The following is a 20,314-nucleotide window of genomic DNA, read 5'->3' as shown; positions in this document are numbered from 1 at the left end:
CATTCTTGCGGAAAGTACAACACCAACTCCCTGACAGGCGCGATCCGAACTAGGCACCCCAGACCAATACGCCGTGTAGGTTCCATGCAGGGTGGTATTGCACCCTTTCCGTTTCGTCTCATTTACACACAAAATATCAATTTTTCTCTCATCCATCATCTGCAAAACCTCATTTAATTTCTTTTCCATTCCTCCTCCAACATTCAGCGTAGCAAAGCGGCTCTCCGTAAGCCGCTTGTCGCCCCCGCGAGAAACGAGACGTGACGGGTGGCGTACCTCGTCGCCGCCATTCGGACGATTATTATATATTTTTTGAATCTCCATTGCGTTCCCACGAGTAATAGGGATTTAAATGTCCACAACAGCAGAGCCCTGTACTGAAGCAAGGCGGTTCACCACTGTGTCCTGTGACCGCCAACACAGACACCCTCCGTTCAACGCCAGTACTACCCTCTGGCTATGCATCCCTCGGCACGGGTCGGCTAACACCTTGGATTTGGGGGCTTTATGATTGGAGTTTTCCTTCTCCTAGACGGGTTACAGCACAATGCTAACGAGGCCCATCCCCTCGGTTTATATTTTGGAGTTTTCCTTCTCCTAGACGGGTTGCAGCACAATGCTAACGAGGCCCATCTCCCCGAGTTATATTTTGGAGTTTTCCTTCTCCTAGACGGGTTGCAGCACAATGCTAACGAGGCCCATCTCCCCCAAATATATATTTGTTCTAAATCGATATGTTGCGAATGGTTTAGGGGTCCCATTTCAACGGTCTTCTATTATCTATGTTAATGCTATTCTGATTGTTTTAACAATAGGTAATCACTAATCAGTTATAAAATTTCTGTTTTTGGATCATTCTACTAACCAGAATGTTGCTTACCTAACGGTGGTACCGAAGCCTAAAGGTAAAATACCGGATAATAATCATAATTTAAACAATAATTCTCTGAAAAAGTTATTTGAAATAAATGCTTTATTATTTCTTCTCCTCCTCTTCTTCCTCGCGTTATCCCGGCATTTTGCCACGGCTCATGGGAGCCTGGGGTCCGCTTGACAACTAATCCCATGATTGGAAGTAGGCACTAGTTTTACGAAAGCGACTGCCATCTGACCTTCCAACCCAGAGGGGAAACTAGGCCTTATTGGGATTAGTCCGGTTTGCTCACGATGTTTTCCTTCACCAAAAAGCGAAATGATTTATTTATTTATTATTTATTATTTGGCTTTAGGGGACGTAAAACGAGTTAATTATCTGAAAATAACACAAACTGATACGACACGATATTACCTACCTACTCTTAGAGGAAATAACCAAACGGAGACGCCATAATGTCTATAATTTTCGGTACAAAATAGTCTGCCGTTTTTTGCGGGGGAGGGGCACATCAAATGTATACGTAACGTCAAAATAGCCATTTCAGATAAACGTCAGTCCATACATGTGGTTGACATGTGGTTGACCATTGGCCGCCTATTTTCGACAGAGGGGAACGCCTGTTAATGACCACTCCGTTTGGCTATATTTTCTAAGTACCTACTTGATAAATCTGACAAGAAGAGGTCACATCGTTCCAGTCTGCCGAATAAATCCGCAGGCCATATCATAATACTAACGCAATCGAATTATGATTTATATCAGGGATCATTTATGGAGCTACGGTAATTTACTTCTCTTTAGTTGAAACAGGTCCTCTACCGGTCAGTGGCATTAAATAGTGAGGGCCGAAGTGGCCAAGTGTATATCGTAACACACCTTTTGTTACCATAGAAATAAGGATGTAAGTTTGTACCTACTCCGATATTTTGCCCACAAATTTCAAGTAAAAATTACAATCGTTTAACAAAACGTATTATTTTCAAAATATTCTGATTCGGCTTTGACACACAAAACAATAATTGAACAGTAAAACGAAATTTTGTCAAATTATTTTTGGGCCATCCTGTTATGTATTAGGGCTAAGATGGTCGGTTTTTTATCATCTGTCACCATGCCTGTCACGTTCTAACAAGAATGTAAGTGCGAAAGTGACGCATGATATGACAAGAGGCAAATGCGATTATGATACCGCCGCAGACCTGATAAATGAAAATAATAAGTTTACTATCAATTCATGAGATCATGAGAAAAACAAGTAAAAAATACCGCCCAAACTAGTCACAAACAAACGTAGGTACCACACAGAAAACAGGAAAATCACTAGCTTGATTGTTTTGAAAGAAACACTGCTTGCGGCGATTGGTAAACGAATCGGCTGGCTTTCCTAATTCAATCATTATGTAAGTACGAGTATATTTACCGATGCCATGGCTAGAGGGCACGGCGCCCAGCTACGCCAGCAATGTCTTAAATGGCGGGATCAACTACGCAGAATATTCTAGGTATAGCAGCTAAAATGGGTCAGTTTGCATACGCTGAAAACAACTAGTCGAACTCATTAAGTTATTCATAAAAGGACTGAACTTAACTCTTTTTAAGGCACAGTAAGATTTATCGACCACAATAAAATACAAAACTACTTGTCCCAAGGGAATCACCAAAACTTGTATTAATCCAAAAACAACATTGGAGCGGCCTGGAGGTTAATTAAGTAATCAAGAAATAAATTTTGATAAATATCCTAATAAGAACCGATTTTGCCGTTGTGTTGGCCGGTGCTGTGGAACACAAATTTAGTTCCCAAGTCCCAATTTTAACAAAACATAGGTATGTAACAAAATATTTCAAAGCAATCATTTCTTTCAGTGATTGAGAATAACAGAAGACAACCCACGGCAAGCAGTTAATTTCAATGATTTTATTATAAGACTCTTCAACCCTTTGTCAGGCACGCAGGTAAATATGAATAATAGTCGTACTATTTAAATTACGGATATCTGTAGGGTAAATTTAATTTAAAAAGGGGACCTTAGAAATTATTTTCTCTCTTTAATATCGTTTTTAATATTGATCCTAGCGAAAAAGTGTGAACAACCTTTTTTTCACCTCAGCAGCTCGAACAAGGGTACTTTGCTTCTTAAAAACAGTGAGCAAAATGCGATTTTGCTCACTAAGTCATTTTGCTCACTGAGTAAGACAAAATGAGTGAGCAAAATCGCATTTTGCTCACTGAGTGAGACAAAATGTCATTCAAGTGACCTTTATAGTCAAATGTCATTTCAACATGCGGGGTCTAATACAAGTTCGATATACTTGGGTTCTATTATCTCTGTCCCTCTAGGTATGTTCTCACTGCTTAGGGTGAAATTTTGTGTACTACACGAGATCAAAGTTATTTACATCTCGTGCGCTTTTGAATCCCTTACTACGCTCAAGATTCTAAATTAGATTCACTCGCTACGCTCGTGAATCTATTATAGAATCTTTCGCTTGCACGGGACTCAAAATAAGCACTCGAAGAAATATCAAACTTTGATCTCTTGTTGTACAAATAACTATTGTAGGAAATTTTATGTAAATTATTCATGTAATACAACATTTTTTGCTATTGGCCATCGTTTACGAGTTATTTACGAATGACTAAAAAAGGGGACCTTAGAATTTATTTTCTCCCTTCAATATTTTTTTAATATTGATCCTAGCGAAAACAAGTAGCACTTATTTTATAAGAAATCTGAAATAGATTATTTACGTAAACGATATTTTTTGCTGTGGGCTAACGTTTACGAGTTATTTACAAAAACTAAAAAAAAAAACGATTGTAGAACAAATTATAAGTAACTTTCCCACTTCTTTGCATGCAGTTTTGTTTCGTTTTAAAAATAAATGAATGTCTCCTTTAAGTAAAATGAGCCAGCTTAAGGATTTAAGGTAGTTTCCCTCCAGGGCCCGATTTATCTTTCCACCCTGTATATTATTTTAAACGTAATAAGTGTAGCTTTACGACTGTATTTTTTGTGTTCAGATACCTGCTACACTTAAAAAAAATTGTAATTATAAAAAAAAACAAAAATACGTTTTTTAGTCTTTTCTACTTTATTCTTATTTTTTTGTTAGAATGTGCATTGTTTTTGTTCTAAAAATAGATTCCTCATCTTCAATTTATCCGAAAATGATATATTACATGCCCTAATAGGTATAGTTTATAGAGAATATGAATAAATAAGAGAATGATAAAACTAAAAAAAATATATGATGTACATTACCATGCAAACTTCCACCGAAAATTGGTTTGAACGAGATCTAGTAATTAGTTTTTTTTTAATACGTCATAAATCGTAAACCGCAATTTTATTATGTTTTACCTACTTGCTGCTACGGAACCCTTCATGGGCGAGTCCGACTCGCACTTGGCCGCTTTTTTCATGTATGAGGCGTGAATGTACAAATGAATCTGAGTAAAATGAGCCCAAGAAGTCAATATTTTGAAGACATGAATGAATTGTTCATTTTTTTTGGAAAACACTCGTAAAAACCTTATTACAAAAGGCATAAGATCCACCGATGGACAGTTAAGAGTGTTACTACTGTTTGTACAGTCGCCATCAGATATATCGGAGCGGCCAAGGTGCTCACAAATATCGGAACACGCCTCTATTGTCAGGGCGTTAGAGCGCGTGTTCAGATATTGTGAACACCTTGGCCGCTCCGATATATCTGATGGCGACTGTACTTTAGGTTTTAGTTACGATTATAAAACAAACATGTAGGTATCTACATCACATTCGAAAGTATCTTTTTATTGTGTCACTATTTAATAATTGTCAACATTAATTACGTTTTCAGTTGGAAGTGATTACGAAATTTACGAGTGTTTACCTACTGTCGCAGCAAACGGGGGGTCAGGGCAACTCGCATAGAGACGAACCTGAGGAAAAATGTTAAATTGTAGAGGTTAAAAACTGTAGTAATTGTCATAATTTTATTAAATAGGAAAGAAAATTTGACCAAGGCGTCGCTATCTGACGCGGGCTCGTGTGGCGGATTTTACCTACGTGCGTGCACCCGAATTACGTGGCGGACGCCCTTAAACCTATTATAGACAGGTATTTTAATTAACCGTCCCACACCGTGACGGCATGCCTGGTGGTGGAGTACGGGTAGTACTGTCGTGTAGTGCCCGTCATGTTCTCCTCGTCTACTAACTAACTAACTAATCGTCCCACACCGTGACGGCCTGCCTGGTGGTGGAGTACGGGTAGTACTGGCGTGTAGTGCCCGTCACGTTCTCCTCGTCTACTAGGTAACTAACTAACCGTCCCACACCGTGACGGCCTGCCTGGTGGTGGAGTACGGGTAGTACTGGCGTGTAGTGCCCGTCATGTTCTCCTCGGCTACTAACTAACTAACTAACCGTCCCACACCGTGACGGCCTGCCTGGTGGTGGAGTACGGGTACTACTGGCGTGTAGTGCCCGTCATGTTCTCCTCGTCTACTAACTAACTAACTAACTAACCGTCCCACACCGTGACGGCCTGCCTGGTGGTGGAGTACGGGTAGTACTGGCGTATAGTGCCCGTCATGTTCTCCTCGGGAGGCAGGAGCCACCGGTTGTGGCAGTCCGACTGCCGCATACAGCACTTGATGAGGTTGCAGCACGGCACCTGGTCCGTCATGTAGTGGAGCCAGCCAAACCATTCTGGGGTCACCTTGGGAAAATTACGGGTTAGACCAATTTTTTTAGTAGAAAAGGCACACTTTAAAAATGCAATTTTATTTATACTTCTAAGTAGGTATTAAGTGCGGATTTTATATGTCCGTGTACGTGTTTTCTTGCCTATATGCCTATATTGTAGGTAATTCTTGACAGGCAATGAGTTATAAGTCGGAATTTCGTGACAATTGTCGTGTTTCTTGTGACAATTGTCATAAAGTTAGCAAGAGAAAAATCTGTTTATTTCCGATATAATAAAGTTTTTTTTAATAATACAATGATGGTGGCAAATAGGGATACGGCCCGCCCGATGGTAAGCGGTAACCGTAGCCCATGGATGCCTGTGACGTCAGCAACAGTGATGTTTTACAATTGTCGCACCTGTCACCGTGGTGAAATTGGGGCCAGATGACCTAGAAACTTGTAATTTGGCATCAAGGTAGACTATTTGGTGTATATAGAGGGACAAATCTAAAAACTGGAAATTATTGATATTTCGATGGAAAAAATAATAATTAATACTTATAGACCAAAAACCTAACGCACTTCTAGATCACTTAGAAACTTGATATTTGGCATGAAGGTAGACTATTAGGTGTATATAGGTAGACTATTAGGTGTATATAGAGGGAAAAATCTGAAAACTGGAAATTATTGATATTTCGATGGAAAAAAAAAATTAATCAATACTTATAGACCAACAACTTAACCCACTTCTAGATCACTTAGAAACTTGATATTTGGCATCAAGGTGCATATAGAGGGAAAAATCTGAAAACTGGAAATTATAGATATTTCGATGGAAAAAAATAATTAATACTTATAGACCAAAAACCTAACCCACTTCTAGATCACTTAGAAACTTGATATTTGCCATGAAGGTAGATTATTAGGCGTATACAAAACAAAAAATCGGAAAACTGAAACTTTTTCACAATTGACCGCGCGTTAGCGAGGGTCTCCTTTTCAGCTTAGGCAAACTGCTTTCATGATTAGTAATTAGTAGTTTAACCTACTATACTGCCCTCTTAAGCTAAAAAGCCGTATTTGCATTCAGTTTTCATACAAATTGACTGCAAATACGGCTTTTTAGCTTAGGAGGGCAGTATAGTAATTTCTATACAAAAGTTATGATATCCCAACAAAAACATAAATGTGAAATGAGAGCCAAGTTCAATATTAAGAATATGTGTCGTTGTTGACTCGCCGACAAAAGAATTGAGATCTATATATGGGTGCCAAGTTCTGTGTCGTGTAGAAAAGTTTTTACGTATAGGCTACTTTTCTAAAATTTGGTTTGTTGGTAAAAACTAGCCAAGTCAACTCGTTTATAATTTCAGGATTTTCTACACAACACAGAACTTGGCACCCATATATAGATCTCAATTCTTTTGTCGGCAAGTCAACAACGACACATATTCTTAATATTGAACTTGGCTCTCATTTCACATTTATGTTTTTGTTGGGATTTATTAATACCTGAGAGCCGTCATACTCCCATTTGTAGTGTTCCGCGTACTCCACCCAACGGCTGCGGCCGATCATGTACCGCTGGTTCTCGTAGTATTTGTTGCCGTTTACGTCCCAGCCCATCAGGCAGCCATGCTGTTAAATAGCGTTATAGTTATAACCCTAATAGCATTTTCTTGTAGGGATTTTGTTGGGCCTTTGTTTACGTATTAGTTGGGCAACCGTTATATTTGGCCGTACGATTTGCTGGAGGGCCCTCGACAAAGGCCCTCCCGAAGATTCCCAACAGAGGGCCATAAGAGTAATTTTTTCGTTGGGCCTATTTAAATAAATCATACAATTATTCAACGGTGGTGGTTTTGGTTGGGCCGTGGTTGGGCCTATACACATTTGTTTGATGGTTGGTTAATTGTTACATTTGGCCGTACGATTTGCTGGAGGGCCCTCGACAAAGGCCCTCCCGAAGATTCCCAACAGAGGGCCATTAGAGTAATTTTTTCGTTGGGCCTATTTAAATAAATCATACAATTATTCAACGGTGGTGGTTTTGGTTGGGCCGTGGTTGGGCCTATACACATTTGTTTGATGGTTGGTTAATTGTTACATTTGGCCGTATGGCTTGCTGTAGGGCCAACTGCAAAAAAATAAAAAAGGGCAATTTTTTCGTTGTGCTTCTGTTTGCAAATTCAACAATTACCCAACGGCAAGTCAGGTAGGTCGGTAGGTAGTCGTGCACCAGGTTGAAGGCCCAACACAGCTTGTCCCACAAAGGGCCAACATTGTAACTTTAACGTTGGGCCTTGTATAGGATTCTTACAATACTACCGTAGGTAAATAGTTGTGTAATTTATAGTGTGCCTACAGTCTAATTATGTAATGGGCTTTTGTTTACGAGTCCCACAGTTACCCTACGTTAAGTAAGTGGTTGTGTAATACGACGTTGGGCCTTTGCTGATAAATATTACTGTACTCGCGTGGATCTGGCTAGGTTCAGCTCGTAGCCTCTTGGAGCGGGTTCAGCAGCAATAATGTAGACGACGCCTTTAGTTTTAAATACTTTAATTACAAACTAGTACATTTTGTATAGAAATCAGAAGAAAGGTAAGTATATATAAAAAAAGGCACGTATGCGTGCATCTAGTAAGGTGGTGAATAGCGAATGCTTGAGTGGGGTTCGGCTCCTCCATAGCAACGTCCTGGACCAATCACAGGAGCTGTAGATGTCGTGATATCGGCGCTGATTGGCTGCCGATGATGCGATATGTGTACGGTAGGCTACGTAAGTTGCACTGGGTACGGTCTCCCACATAAGTTGCATTAACATACTCCCGGCCTTGGAAACTGGTAGTTTACAAAACGTGATGACGTAACTAACTGTCTGGCTGAAGAAGCGGACACAGCTTCGAGAAAGCGCGTCTCACAGTGCCTCCTGAAGGCATCCTTACGTCGGCCACTCTTGAGACGCCGTCCTTGCCTGGATACGTTTTGACGATGCGGCCTAAACTCCATTTAAGCGGGGGAGTATTGTCTTCCTTTATGACGACAAGCGTGTTTTCTTTAAGGTCGTCAGACTGGAACCTCCATTTCGATCGAGCTTGTAACTCCGTCACGTACTCTCGCGACCAACGACTCCAGAAATGCTGACGAAGCTGTTCGACTCTCTGGTAACGCGTTAACCGATGCTCAGGAACGTCGCTCAGGCTAGCGCACACAGGTGCAGTTAGCGGACGACCAATCAAGAAATGCCCTGGGGTAAGCGGTAAAAAATCGTTGGGGTCGGATGACATAGGAGTAAGTGGTCTAGAATTAAGCAAGGCCTCAATTTCGGTCAAGGTCGTGCTCAATTCTTCGAATGTCAAATGTGCGTTGCCTACAACGCGTCGCAAATGATATTTACAACTTTTAATACCTGCCTCGTACATCCCACCGAAATGACTGGCATACGGCGGGTTCATGCGAAATTTAATTTTCTGAGATAAGGCGTACTCTTGTATATCGCCAGATATACTTGAAAGAAATTTTTCAAAATCGTTCATTAGTCCAACAAAGTTTTTTCCATTATCGCTTATTATTTCAACGGGTTTACCCCTGCGCGATATAAAACGCTTTAATGCTAACAAGTAACCATCAGACGTGAGGTCACCGACCCCCTAATAGCATTTTCTTGTAGGGATTTTGTTGGGCCTTTGTTTACGTATTAGTTGGGCAACCGTTATATTTGGCCGTACGATTTGCTGGAGGGCCCTCGACAAAGGCCCTCCCGAAGATTCCCAACAGAGGGCCATAAGAGTAATTTTTTCGTTGGGCCTATTTAAATAAATCATACAATTATTCAACGGTGGTGGTTTTGGTTGGGCCGTGGTTGGGCCTATACACATTTGTTTGATGGTTGGTTAATTGTTACATTTGGCCGTACGATTTGCTGGAGGGCCCTCGACAAAGGCCCTCCCGAAGATTCCCAACAGAGGGCCATTAGAGTAATTTTTTCGTTGGGCCTATTTAAATAAATCATACAATTATTCAACGGTGGTGGTTTTGGTTGGGCCGTGGTTGGGCCTATACACATTTGTTTGATGGTTGGTTAATTGTTACATTTGGCCGTATGGCTTGCTGTAGGGCCAACTGCAAAAAAATAAAAAAGGGCAATTTTTTCGTTGTGCTTCTGTTTGCAAATTCAACAATTACCCAACGGCAAGTCAGGTAGGTCGGTAAGTAGTCGTGCACCAGGTTGAAGGCCCAACACAGCTTGTCCCACAAAGGGCCAACATTGTAACTTTAACGTTGGGCCTTGTGTAGGATTCTTACAATACTACCGTAGGTAAATAGTTGTGTAATTTATAGTGTGCCTACAGTCTAATTATGTAATGGGCTTTTGTTTACGAATCCTACAGTTACCCTACGTTAAGTAAGTGGTTGTGTAATACGACGTTGGGCCTTTGTTGATAAATATTACAATTACACTACGGTAGGCATTGGTTGTATCCACATGAAGGCCCTAGGCTAGGCAGCAGTTGTTGTTAATCTTCTCTGTATCGTTCCAATTTTAGTATATGTACTGCCGAAGCAAGTACACTTACTATACACTCTAATTTGTATATATACTAACCGCACTTCGAAACTTCGTAAGCGAGATTTATGCTTTTTGAGATTTAAATTGAGAAAATGTTGGTAATATACAATTTTTTAAATTTATGTATAAATTTTATAGTTATAGCTATTAGATTTATAAGTTACTTTAAAAAAATATTATGATTATATCCGGAATAATGGAGAAAATAACTATAACTTCGATGTTTGGAGACAGTAACGCCATCTAGTGACGCCACAAGCAAACTCAACTGGTATTGTTGGGCATCAGTACCACAGCCAATGTTGGTAAATGCGATATTTGTGCTCACTGGGCCAACGAATGTTATCGTTGTTTAGCCACCGGTACCAAAATACACAAAGGCCCATTGTTAGGGGTCAGGCCACAGCCAATGTTGGTAAATACGATATTTGTCATCATTGGGCCATCGGATGATATCTTTGACTAGCCAACGTTACCAAAATACACAAAGGCCCATTGTTGGGCATCCGTGCCACAACCAATGTTGGTAAATGCGGTATTCGTCACCATTGGGCCAACGAATGTTATCGTTGTTTAGCGAACGGTAGCAAAATACACAAAGGCCCATTGTTAGGCCTCAATGCTACAGCCAATGTTGGTAAATGCGATATTTGTCGTCATTGGGCCATCGTATGATATCGTTGATTAGCCAACGTTACCAAAATACACAAAGGCCCATTGTTGGGCATCAATGCTACAGTCAATGTTGGTAAATGCGATATTTGTCGTCATTGGGCCATCGGATGATATCGTTGATTAGCCAACGTTACCAAAATAAACAAAGGCCCGTTGTTGGGCATCAATGCTACAGCCAATGTTGGTTAATGTGATATTTGTCGTCATTGGGCCATCGGATGATATCGTTGATTAGCCAACGTTACCAAAATAAACAAAGGCCCATTGTTGGGCATCAGTGCCACAGCCAATGTTGGTAAGTGCGGTATTCGTCACCATTGGGCCAACGAATGTTATTGTTGTTTAGCGAACGGTAGCAAAATACACTAAGGCCCATTGTTAGGCCTCAATGCTACAGCCAATGTTGGTAAATGCGATATTTGTCGTCATTGGGCCATCGGATGATATCGTCGATTAGCCAACGTTACCAAAATAAACAAAGGCCCATTGTTGGGTATCAGTGCCACAGCCAATGTTGGTAAATGCGATATTTGTCATCATTGGGCCATCTGATGATTTCCTTGACTAGCCAACGTTACCAAAATACACAAAGGCCCATTGTTGGGCATCCGTGCCACAGCCAATGTTGGTAAATGCAGTATTCGTCACCATTGGGCCAACGAATGTTATCGTTGTTTAGCGAACGGTAGCAAAATACACAAAGGCCCATTGTTGGGCATCACTGCCACTGCCAATGTTGGTAAATGCGATATATGTCATCATTGGGCCAACGAATATTATCGTTGTTTAGCCAACGGTACCAAAATACACAAAGGCCCATTGTTGGGCATCTGTGCCACAGCGAATGTTGGTAAATGCGATGGTGGGCCAATACAAAATTAATGTTGGCTACGGAACGAACCTCATCCCAACGTTTTCCCTACCGTTGGCACCGTGGGCCCCAACGAAAATGCTACTAGGGCCAGTTCTAAATGTATAGCGCGCGTTACTAAACATACGAATAAACAAATATATGATTTTATTAATTTCGCACCCTTTCCTTTGCGATTCAAAATAAGCACTGGACCACCATAGTCTACGCCGCAGTATATGAACGGATACCCTGGTTCCAAGCGTTCGCGCGGCAGATTGCCCATGATAGGTGTCAGTGTTTGACCTTGCATCCGTTTGCACGTGACACAATCATGAACGATCTTCCGAGCTAAGTTTCTAGCTCCTACTGGCCACCAGGTTTCCTTTATAGTAAACAACAACAGCTGTGGCGCCGCGTGTAGCAGTCGCTTATGTTCGAAACGGAATAATAGTACGGCTAAATAATGTTTACACGAAATTAAAATAGGGTGTTTTTTCTCGTAACTAAACTGGCTAGCATTATCTAAACGGCCGCCTACTCTTAATACGTCGGCATTGTCTAAAAATAAATTTAATTTAGTAAGGCTAGAACCGTGTTTGTTTGTTAACAGCTGTTTACGCGATAAGCAATTATGCACATCTCGGTATGACTCATACTGCGCCAGCCTCGCTAGCAACAAAACGGATTCATTCAACTCGTCTACACTTAATGACCCAGTTTTTTTGCTAAGTTTATTGCGCGCATTATAAATAAATCGCAAAACATAGGCCGCGGTGCGCTGTAACCGATTGAATTGAGAAAATCTATGGAAAGGAAAACATCCCTCGTTGTCGCGATTAGATACACAAACAAGTGTAACATTCGCCTTTAGCTCGGGTAAATCGTCATTATTTTGATTATTTTGTAAGTCAGAGTTAGGCTCGAAGTTTATATCGTGAAGGAAATCTGGGCCTTGTCCCCAAAATGTAGAAGACCACAACGAATTTAACGACCGAGATCGCGAAATCAAGTCAGCGGGGTTGTTTTCACTTCTTACGTGATGCCAGGGATGATTTTGCGTTAAATCGTGTATTTCGGCAACCCTATTTTGTACAAACGTTTTAAGTAAGTTGGGTGGCGTGCGTAACCAACTTAGCACAATTGTGGAGTCGGACCAAAATACAACTTTGTTAAACTGACTGCGAAGTGAACTATCTATTTTTGCATACAGTCGTGCCGCTACTACAGCCGCACATAATTCTAATTTTGGCAGGGTCACTGGTTTTATTGGGGCCACCTTCCCCTTTGCGCATAATAACCTGACTGTGACACTGTTATCATTATCAATAGCGCGAACGTAAGCGCAGGCTCCATACGCGGTTATAGAACTATCACAAAAAATATGTAACTCTAACTGTTTAGGGTTGTCACCTAATACGTAACGCGGAATGCGAATTGATTTTAAATTCGAAAGATCAGCGACAAATCGTGTCCATGCCTTTGCGATGTCGTTTGGGACCGGAGTGTCCCAATCGGCCTTTAACATCCACAACCTCTGTAAAAGTACTTTCGCGATCATAATAGTTGGGCTAAGCAAGCCCAGAGGATCGTAGACTTGAGACGACACTGATAAGATAATGCGCTTTGTTATGGGCTTAGAATTTATTTCAAATCTAGTGTGATAAAACAATTCATCAGAGCGGTTATACCATCCTAACCCTAACGTTTTATTTTGTACGTTTTCACCTAATGATAACTCTTTGGACGAGTCCATCGATTCGGTAAATTCATCAAAATCGAAATTAAAAATCCATTTACGCAATGGAAAGCACCCGGACTGCAATACCTTGACGACCTTTGAGCAAATTTGTTTTAATTTATCTTGGCTAGGGTTGCCACAAATAAGGTCATCAACGTAAAAATCATCATTAATTACGCTGGCTATTTCAGGGTCATCACACTCTAGCGCTAACTGCTTAAGGCACCTACAACTTAAAAACGGGGCGGAATTCGTGCCATAAGTCACAGTTTTTAATTTGTATACTTGTAGGGGGTCAGACGGATTTTCCCGCCAAAGAATTAATTGCAAGTCGCGTTGTTTCTCGTCGACCAGTACCTGGCGGTACATCTTTTCGATATCCGCACACGCCACGTACTTGTTTTCCCTAAAGCGCAATAGTATGGATAGCAAATCACCCTGTATCGCGGGGCCTACGAATTGCAAATCATTAAGTGAATATCCCGACGTAGAAGCACAGCTACAGTCAAAAACGACTCTAAGGCGTGTAGTTTTGGCGTGTGCACGGAACACACCAAAATGTGGCGTAAAATAGTGTGGCGTACCATACGAATCTACTGGCGCCATGTGACCTAAGTCGCAATATTCCTTAATAAAGTCGCTATACATTTTTTTATAATTCGGATAACGTTCTAATCGTCTCTCTAGTGCGAGGAATTTATGTTCGGCTTGTTTGCGCGTATCGCCTAAAATCTCAGGTGACTGTTTGAACGGAATGCATACACAGAACCTACCGTCGTCAAGCCGTTTTGTGGTCTGCGTGAACAAATCCTCACAAATACGTTCATCCTCACTGCGCGATTCGTTAACCCGTTGACTTATCGGCGCGTCTTCGAGTTCCCAAAACTTACGTAACTGCTCGTCTATAGAAACTTGCATGTCTATAGTTTGCATAAAATTACACATAACGTTAGTGTTTTTTATATTTTTGCGCGTATTATATGAATTACATGTACGTCCAGATACGAACCAGCCAAAATGCGAATCTTGCATTACCGATCCATTACCTAGGCGAATCATACCTTCTTGAACCACGTCCCAATATCTATCTGCCCCTATTATTAGGTCTATCGGTTTTTTTTTATAAAAATTGGGATCCGCGAGTACGATTCCGTCCGGTATAACGAATTGTTCTTTGCGCATATTAAGGTATGGCCGCGGGAGGGTTACGCGTTCTAATACTAAACACTTAATGCGCGTAGAATAAGTGCTAATTAAGGATTTAACGCCAATTTCACAAAAATGCACGTCCTGTGAGACCGGCACCTCTCCGACGCCATATATGCTTCGTGTGGACTGTATAACGCGCGTATTTAATTTATCGCATAATGATTTACGTATAATGCACCGTTCGCTTCCATTGTCGAGAAGCGCGCATACCTTCGTAACATTACCTAAATCATCGACTATGTCAACCATAGCGGTTGTTAACAAAATCGGTTCATCGAATTCATCGATTTCATCGAATGATGCCTGTGCGCATTGGACATCTGTGTTTAAATTAGACACCTGACCGTTGTCAATGTGTGCGTGATTTGTTATAGAACAATTAGTTGATTTAGCAGTGGAAGTATGGGGCTCATTAGGTTTATTTTGGCTTGCATTCGACGTGCCGGGACAATTATTTGTACTGATAACAGTAGCTTCATCGCGATGAATAATTGAGTTATGTTTTTTGTCGCATTTCCTACAAGGCCCATACCTACACGAATCAGCTGTATGACCAGTTCGCAAACAATTTTCACAAAGGGTTTTATCGCGTACTAATTGCAATCGATCCTGCATATTCAAATCCAGAAACGCCTGGCATGAATATAAAGGATGTTTTTCACTACACATCGGACATAATTTAAATTGTTTTTTGAAAGGTGTTTTTACCTGCGGTTTTTCTGTCGCGACATTGCAATGCACCTTTGGTGTATAATTACTGTTACTATACTTTTTTGTGTCTTGCGAATTGGTCTTACTGTGCGTTACAATTAAAGTTTCAAGCATGTCTGCCCTGCCTCTTAAAAATGTTAGTAAATCGTCAATCGTTAGTTTTGACTCAGTTGAATCGTCCGACAAAGAACCTTTATGCTGCTCCCACTCTCGCTCAGTGGTGGAATCTAATTTAGAAACGATCATGTAAATAAGTAAAGTATCCCACGAGTCTACAGGCTCCTTTAGGGCTTTAAGAGCGCGTATATTTTTTAACACGTTATCTATAAGTTTCCTTAGCAACACAGGTGATTCTTTTTGCAGCGTTTGCATTGAAAATAAGGCCTTTACATGATTATGAACAAGTAAGCGGCTATTATTATATCTATTCAATAACAACTCCCATGCGATTTTGTAATTGTCGGTTGAAAATTCAAGTGAGTCTATAACTAATTGCGCGCTTCCCGTAAGTGACGATTTTAGATAGTGAAATTTTTGAATATCTGAAATTTCTCGCGAGTTGTGTACTAATGATGAGAATGTATCTCGAAAGGCTATCCAGTGCTCATGTGAACCGTCAAAGCTAGGCAAAGAAATGGTGGGTAATTTTACCGATTTTAATGCAATCGCGGATTTTTCGGGATCGATTTTAACCTCGTCCTTTACCAATTTTTCAGCTTGGGCCATTATACTATAATACTCGGCTTCAAACTCGTCTCGCGCGTCGAGTTGAGCGTCCAGTTCGGTCTCGGGAAGAACATCTTCAATTTTCGATTGAATACTATTAAATTCGGTATAAAGACCCGTAGCGCCTTGAGTACGAAGCCTAACTTCGGCCATTTGATTAATGGATAAACCTTGGTCGAACGTTTCGATATATTTAATGAATTTAGTGAGTCTACCTTTAACCGAACCTCTCTTTTTAATAAGATCTTTTAACACCTTTTCTTCCGCCATGTCGGTAGGATTTAAGAAGCGAGGTACTTACAGTTATCCGGATTAGGTACTTATAGCTCCCTGCAGCTGCCAACGATGCAGCTACCGGCCTGGCGACCTTTTGCGTGTAGGCAGATCACATAGACGTCACGTTACAACCACTGGAATTGAAATATGTACACGTGTATCACAACTGAAATGAGACAGGGCCGCTATTCTTGATTGGTTCGCCTTACCAAAGCACTGAGTAGCTGCCGATGGCTATCTTTGCCGATTGCGTTACTCTTGCCAAGTATCCTTTGTAGCCACGTTGCTGGTTGCATCCGAGGTCGAAGGTCCAAATTATGTACTCGCGTGGATCTGGCTAGGTTCAGCTCGTAGCCTCTTGGAGCGGGTTCAGCAGCAATAATGTAGACGACGCCTTTAGTTTTAAATACTTTAATTACAAACTAGTACATTTTGTATAGAAATCAGAAGAAAGGTAAGTATATATAAAAAAAGGCACGTATGCGTGCATCTAGTAAGGTGGTGAATAGCGAATGCTTGAGTGGGGTTCGGCTCCTCCATAGCAACGTCCTGGACCAATCACAGGAGCTGTAGATGTCGTGATATCGGCGCTGATTGGCTGCCGATGATGCGATATGTGTACGGTAGGCTGCGTAAGTTGCACTGGGTACGGTCTCCCACATAAGTTGCATTAACAATTACAATTACACTACGGTAGGCATTGGTTGTATGCACAATACATGAAGGCCCTAGGCTAGGCAGCAGTTGTTGTTAATCCTCTCTGTATCGTTCCAATTTTATTATATGTACTGCCGAAGCAAGTACACTTACTATACACTCTAATTTGTATATATACTAACCGCACTTCGAAACTTCGTAAGCGAGATTTATGTTTTTTGAGATTTAAATTGAGAAAATGTTGGTAAAATACAATTTTTTAAATTTATGTATAAATTTTATAGTTATAGCTATTAGATTTATAAGTTACTTTTAAAAAATATTATGATTATATCCGGAATAATCGAGAAAATAACTATAACTTCGATGTTTGGAGACAGTAACGCCATCTAGTGACGCCACAAGCAAACTCAACTGGTATTGTTGGGCATCAGTACCACAGCCAATGTTGGTAAATGCGATATTTGTGCTCACTGGGCCAACGAATGTTATTGTTGTTTAGCCACCGGTACCAAAATACACAAAGGCCCATTGTTAGGCATCTGTGCCACAGCCAATGTTGGTAAATACGATATTTGTCATCATTGGGCCATCGGATGATATCTTTGACTAGCCAACGTTACCAAAATACACAAAGGCCCATTGTTGGGCATCCGTGCCACAGCCAATGTTGGTAAATGCGGTATTCGTCACCATTGGGCCAACGAATGTTATCGTTGTTTAGCGAACGGTAGCAAAATACACAAAGGCCCATTGTTGGGCCTCAATGCTACAGCCAATGTTGGTAAATGCGATATTTGTCGTCATTGGGCCATCGTATGATATCGTTGATTAGCCAACGTTACCAAAATAAACAAAGGCCCATTGTTGGGCATCAGTGCCACAGTCAATGTTGGTAAATGCGATATTTGTCATCATTGGGCCATCGGATGATATCGTTGATTAGCCAATGTTACCAAAATACACAAAGGCCCATTGTTGGGCATCAATGCTACAGTCAATGTTGGTAAATGCGATTTTTGTCATCATTGGGCCATCGGATGATATCGTTGATTAGCCAACGTTACCAAAATACACAAAGGCCCATTGTTGGGCATCAATGCTACAGCCAATGTTGGTAAATGCGATATTGGTCGTCATTGGGCCATCGGATGATATCGTCGATTAGCCAACGTTACCAAAATAAACAAAGGCCCATTGTTGGGTATCAGTGCCACAGCCAATGTTGGTAAATGCGATATTTGTCATCATTGGGCCATCGGATGATATCCTTGACTAGCCAACGTTACCAAAATACACAAAGGCCCATTGTTGGGCATCCGTGCCACAGCCAATGTTGGTAAATGCGGTATTCGTCACCATTGGGCCAACGAATGTTATCGTTGTTTAGCGAACGGTAGCAAAATCCACAAAGGCCCATTGTTGGGCATCACTGCCACTGCCAATGTTGGTAAATGCGATATATGTCATCATTGGGCCAACGAATATTATCGTTGTTTAGCCAACGGTACCAAAATACACAAAGGCCCATTGTTGGGCATCTGTGCCACAGCGAATGTTGGTAAATGCGATGGTGGGCCAATACAAAATTAATGTTGGCTACGGAACGAACCTCATCCCAACGTTTTCCCTACCGTTGGCACCGTAGGCCCCAACGAAAATGCTACTAGGGAACTGCTGTAAACCGTATCACACACTTGTATATAGCACTTGGCATGAAAAAATTAGCAAGGTCGGACTCTAAGTATTTCCATGAAAACATTTCAAACTGTCAGATTTCTAAATTGTTCTGCCATAGGCATGTTGTATGGTTCAGTTCAGCCTTAGACCCAGAGTACACCAGGCGGTCTAGCATAAGTTGCGTTCTCTCGAGGGCGTCCATATTTGAAGTCGCGCTTGATGGATGAAGTCGCGCGCGAGAACGCAACTCATGCTAGACCGCCTGATGCGTGTACGTAGACGTACACGTGCGCGTGTGGTATAAAACAATGTATAAAATGTTGGAGCCGTACACGCACACGTCACGCAAGCGACGTGCCGTGTCTCATGATCTGTATATTACAACGCGCACGTACTCGTCTACGTACCCGGTTTCTTAGGGAGATAATTTATTTATAATCAGTTTTATAATATACTAACTTACCTTAAAAGTATCAAATCTCCATAACTTATACAGAGTGTTTTTAAACCCGCCATTCGCGCGGACGGTGGCGAAAGTGCTTCAATTTGCTGATCTGATGATATTCAGACAGTGACATCTTTTACTTTAAACGAATTGTTTGTAACAAGATTATATTCCTTTGGGTTTTGTTTTGAGATTTGTGAACGACACGACTTCAGTTTGACATTGATTGAAAAAAATATTCATGACAGGACTGTGACGTATTCTGCTGTTCTACTATTGTAAAGAGGTTTATTTAGGTTTTATATTTGAACATTATTACCAAAGAATATAATACTCACTAAGTTATTACTATGAGAGCCCGGAATTCTCGTAGCATTTTTGAGCTGTCATAGGGACTTCTCGTTTATCGACTTCTGATTATACATAATTATGTATATCGATAAATACAGAATACAATATGTACAATATGATTACGAGTAGAAGTAAACAACATGCATCAGTCTTATCGCGAATGAGCGATGTCTTCGAGATAACCTTCGGATACCAATTTTTAGGAAATTATAAATAATTTCTTAATATATATTGTTTCTTATAAATAATTTGTGGACTGCTTATACCTTTTAAACATTTTTCGAAAGGAATTGCAACGAGAATTGCTATCGAGCCTAATAATATCATGTTATGTACTCGTGGGTACTGGCCACAAATTATTTATAAGAAACAATAATATACAAATAATTTATTATTTCCGTTCAATATATTTATTAGTTCACTATATTTTATCTGTAAATATATATAGTGCTTTGTTTAACAATCGTTTCTGTGATTAGCGTGACCATCATAAGGAGTTCCGAAATGCCGCTATATGACGGCACCGCTATCTTATGATAGGTTCTGATACATTTTTCTAAACTATAGATACATTTTTACAGAAGTTTAATTTAAATAATTAAAGATTACATATTCTAAATAGAACTCCTTCACTATGAACATCCTTCCTATAACCCACGTCTAACCATCCAGGAATCAAAGGGTTTAATAAAACACACAGTTGTATAATAAACCCATACGTTTAATACCAACTTACTCAATATTCAGCTCACAGCCTTATCCCAAACCACGCCACAGGAGAGACAAACTATGCTGCTTTCAACTTTGGCACATAAATGATACATATATTGTTAATACTTATAAATTATATATGTATACAATT

General features: G+C 40.6%; 1 protein-coding gene and 2 long non-coding RNA genes across 3 annotated transcripts in view; 2 read left to right on the top strand and 1 right to left on the bottom strand.

The window, feature by feature from the left end:
- LOC134804155 (uncharacterized) overlaps positions 1-20,314 on the top strand; it is a 431,198-nt gene that overhangs the window by 119,152 nt on the left and 291,732 nt on the right. The gene's annotated exons all lie outside the window — the stretch shown is intronic.
- Positions 4,101-20,314, top strand: part of LOC134804161 (uncharacterized) — a 292,314-nt gene continuing 276,100 nt past the window's right edge. The window contains exon 1 of the long non-coding RNA XR_010146083.1: positions 4,101-4,205. This is a non-coding gene — a long non-coding RNA (uncharacterized LOC134804161). The remainder of the gene's footprint in view (positions 4,206-20,314) is intronic.
- Positions 4,768-19,134, bottom strand: LOC134804139 (NADH dehydrogenase [ubiquinone] 1 alpha subcomplex subunit 12-like). Its single transcript, XM_063777084.1, has 4 exons — positions 19,120-19,134; positions 7,071-7,196; positions 5,394-5,586; positions 4,768-4,805 (listed from the first exon to the last, which is right to left on the bottom strand). The coding sequence occupies exons 2-4, from the start codon at positions 7,182-7,184 to the stop codon at positions 4,780-4,782; spliced, it is 333 nt and encodes a 110-aa protein (XP_063633154.1). The 5' UTR covers positions 7,185-7,196; positions 19,120-19,134; the 3' UTR covers positions 4,768-4,779.

The sequence above is a fragment of the Cydia splendana genome, chromosome Z (genome assembly GCF_910591565.1).
Source record: "Cydia splendana chromosome Z, ilCydSple1.2, whole genome shotgun sequence".
Classification (NCBI taxonomy): Eukaryota; Metazoa; Arthropoda; class Insecta; order Lepidoptera; family Tortricidae; genus Cydia; species Cydia splendana.
Note: the sequence above shows the minus strand (reverse complement) of the source record. Positions and strands in the feature narration are given on the sequence as shown.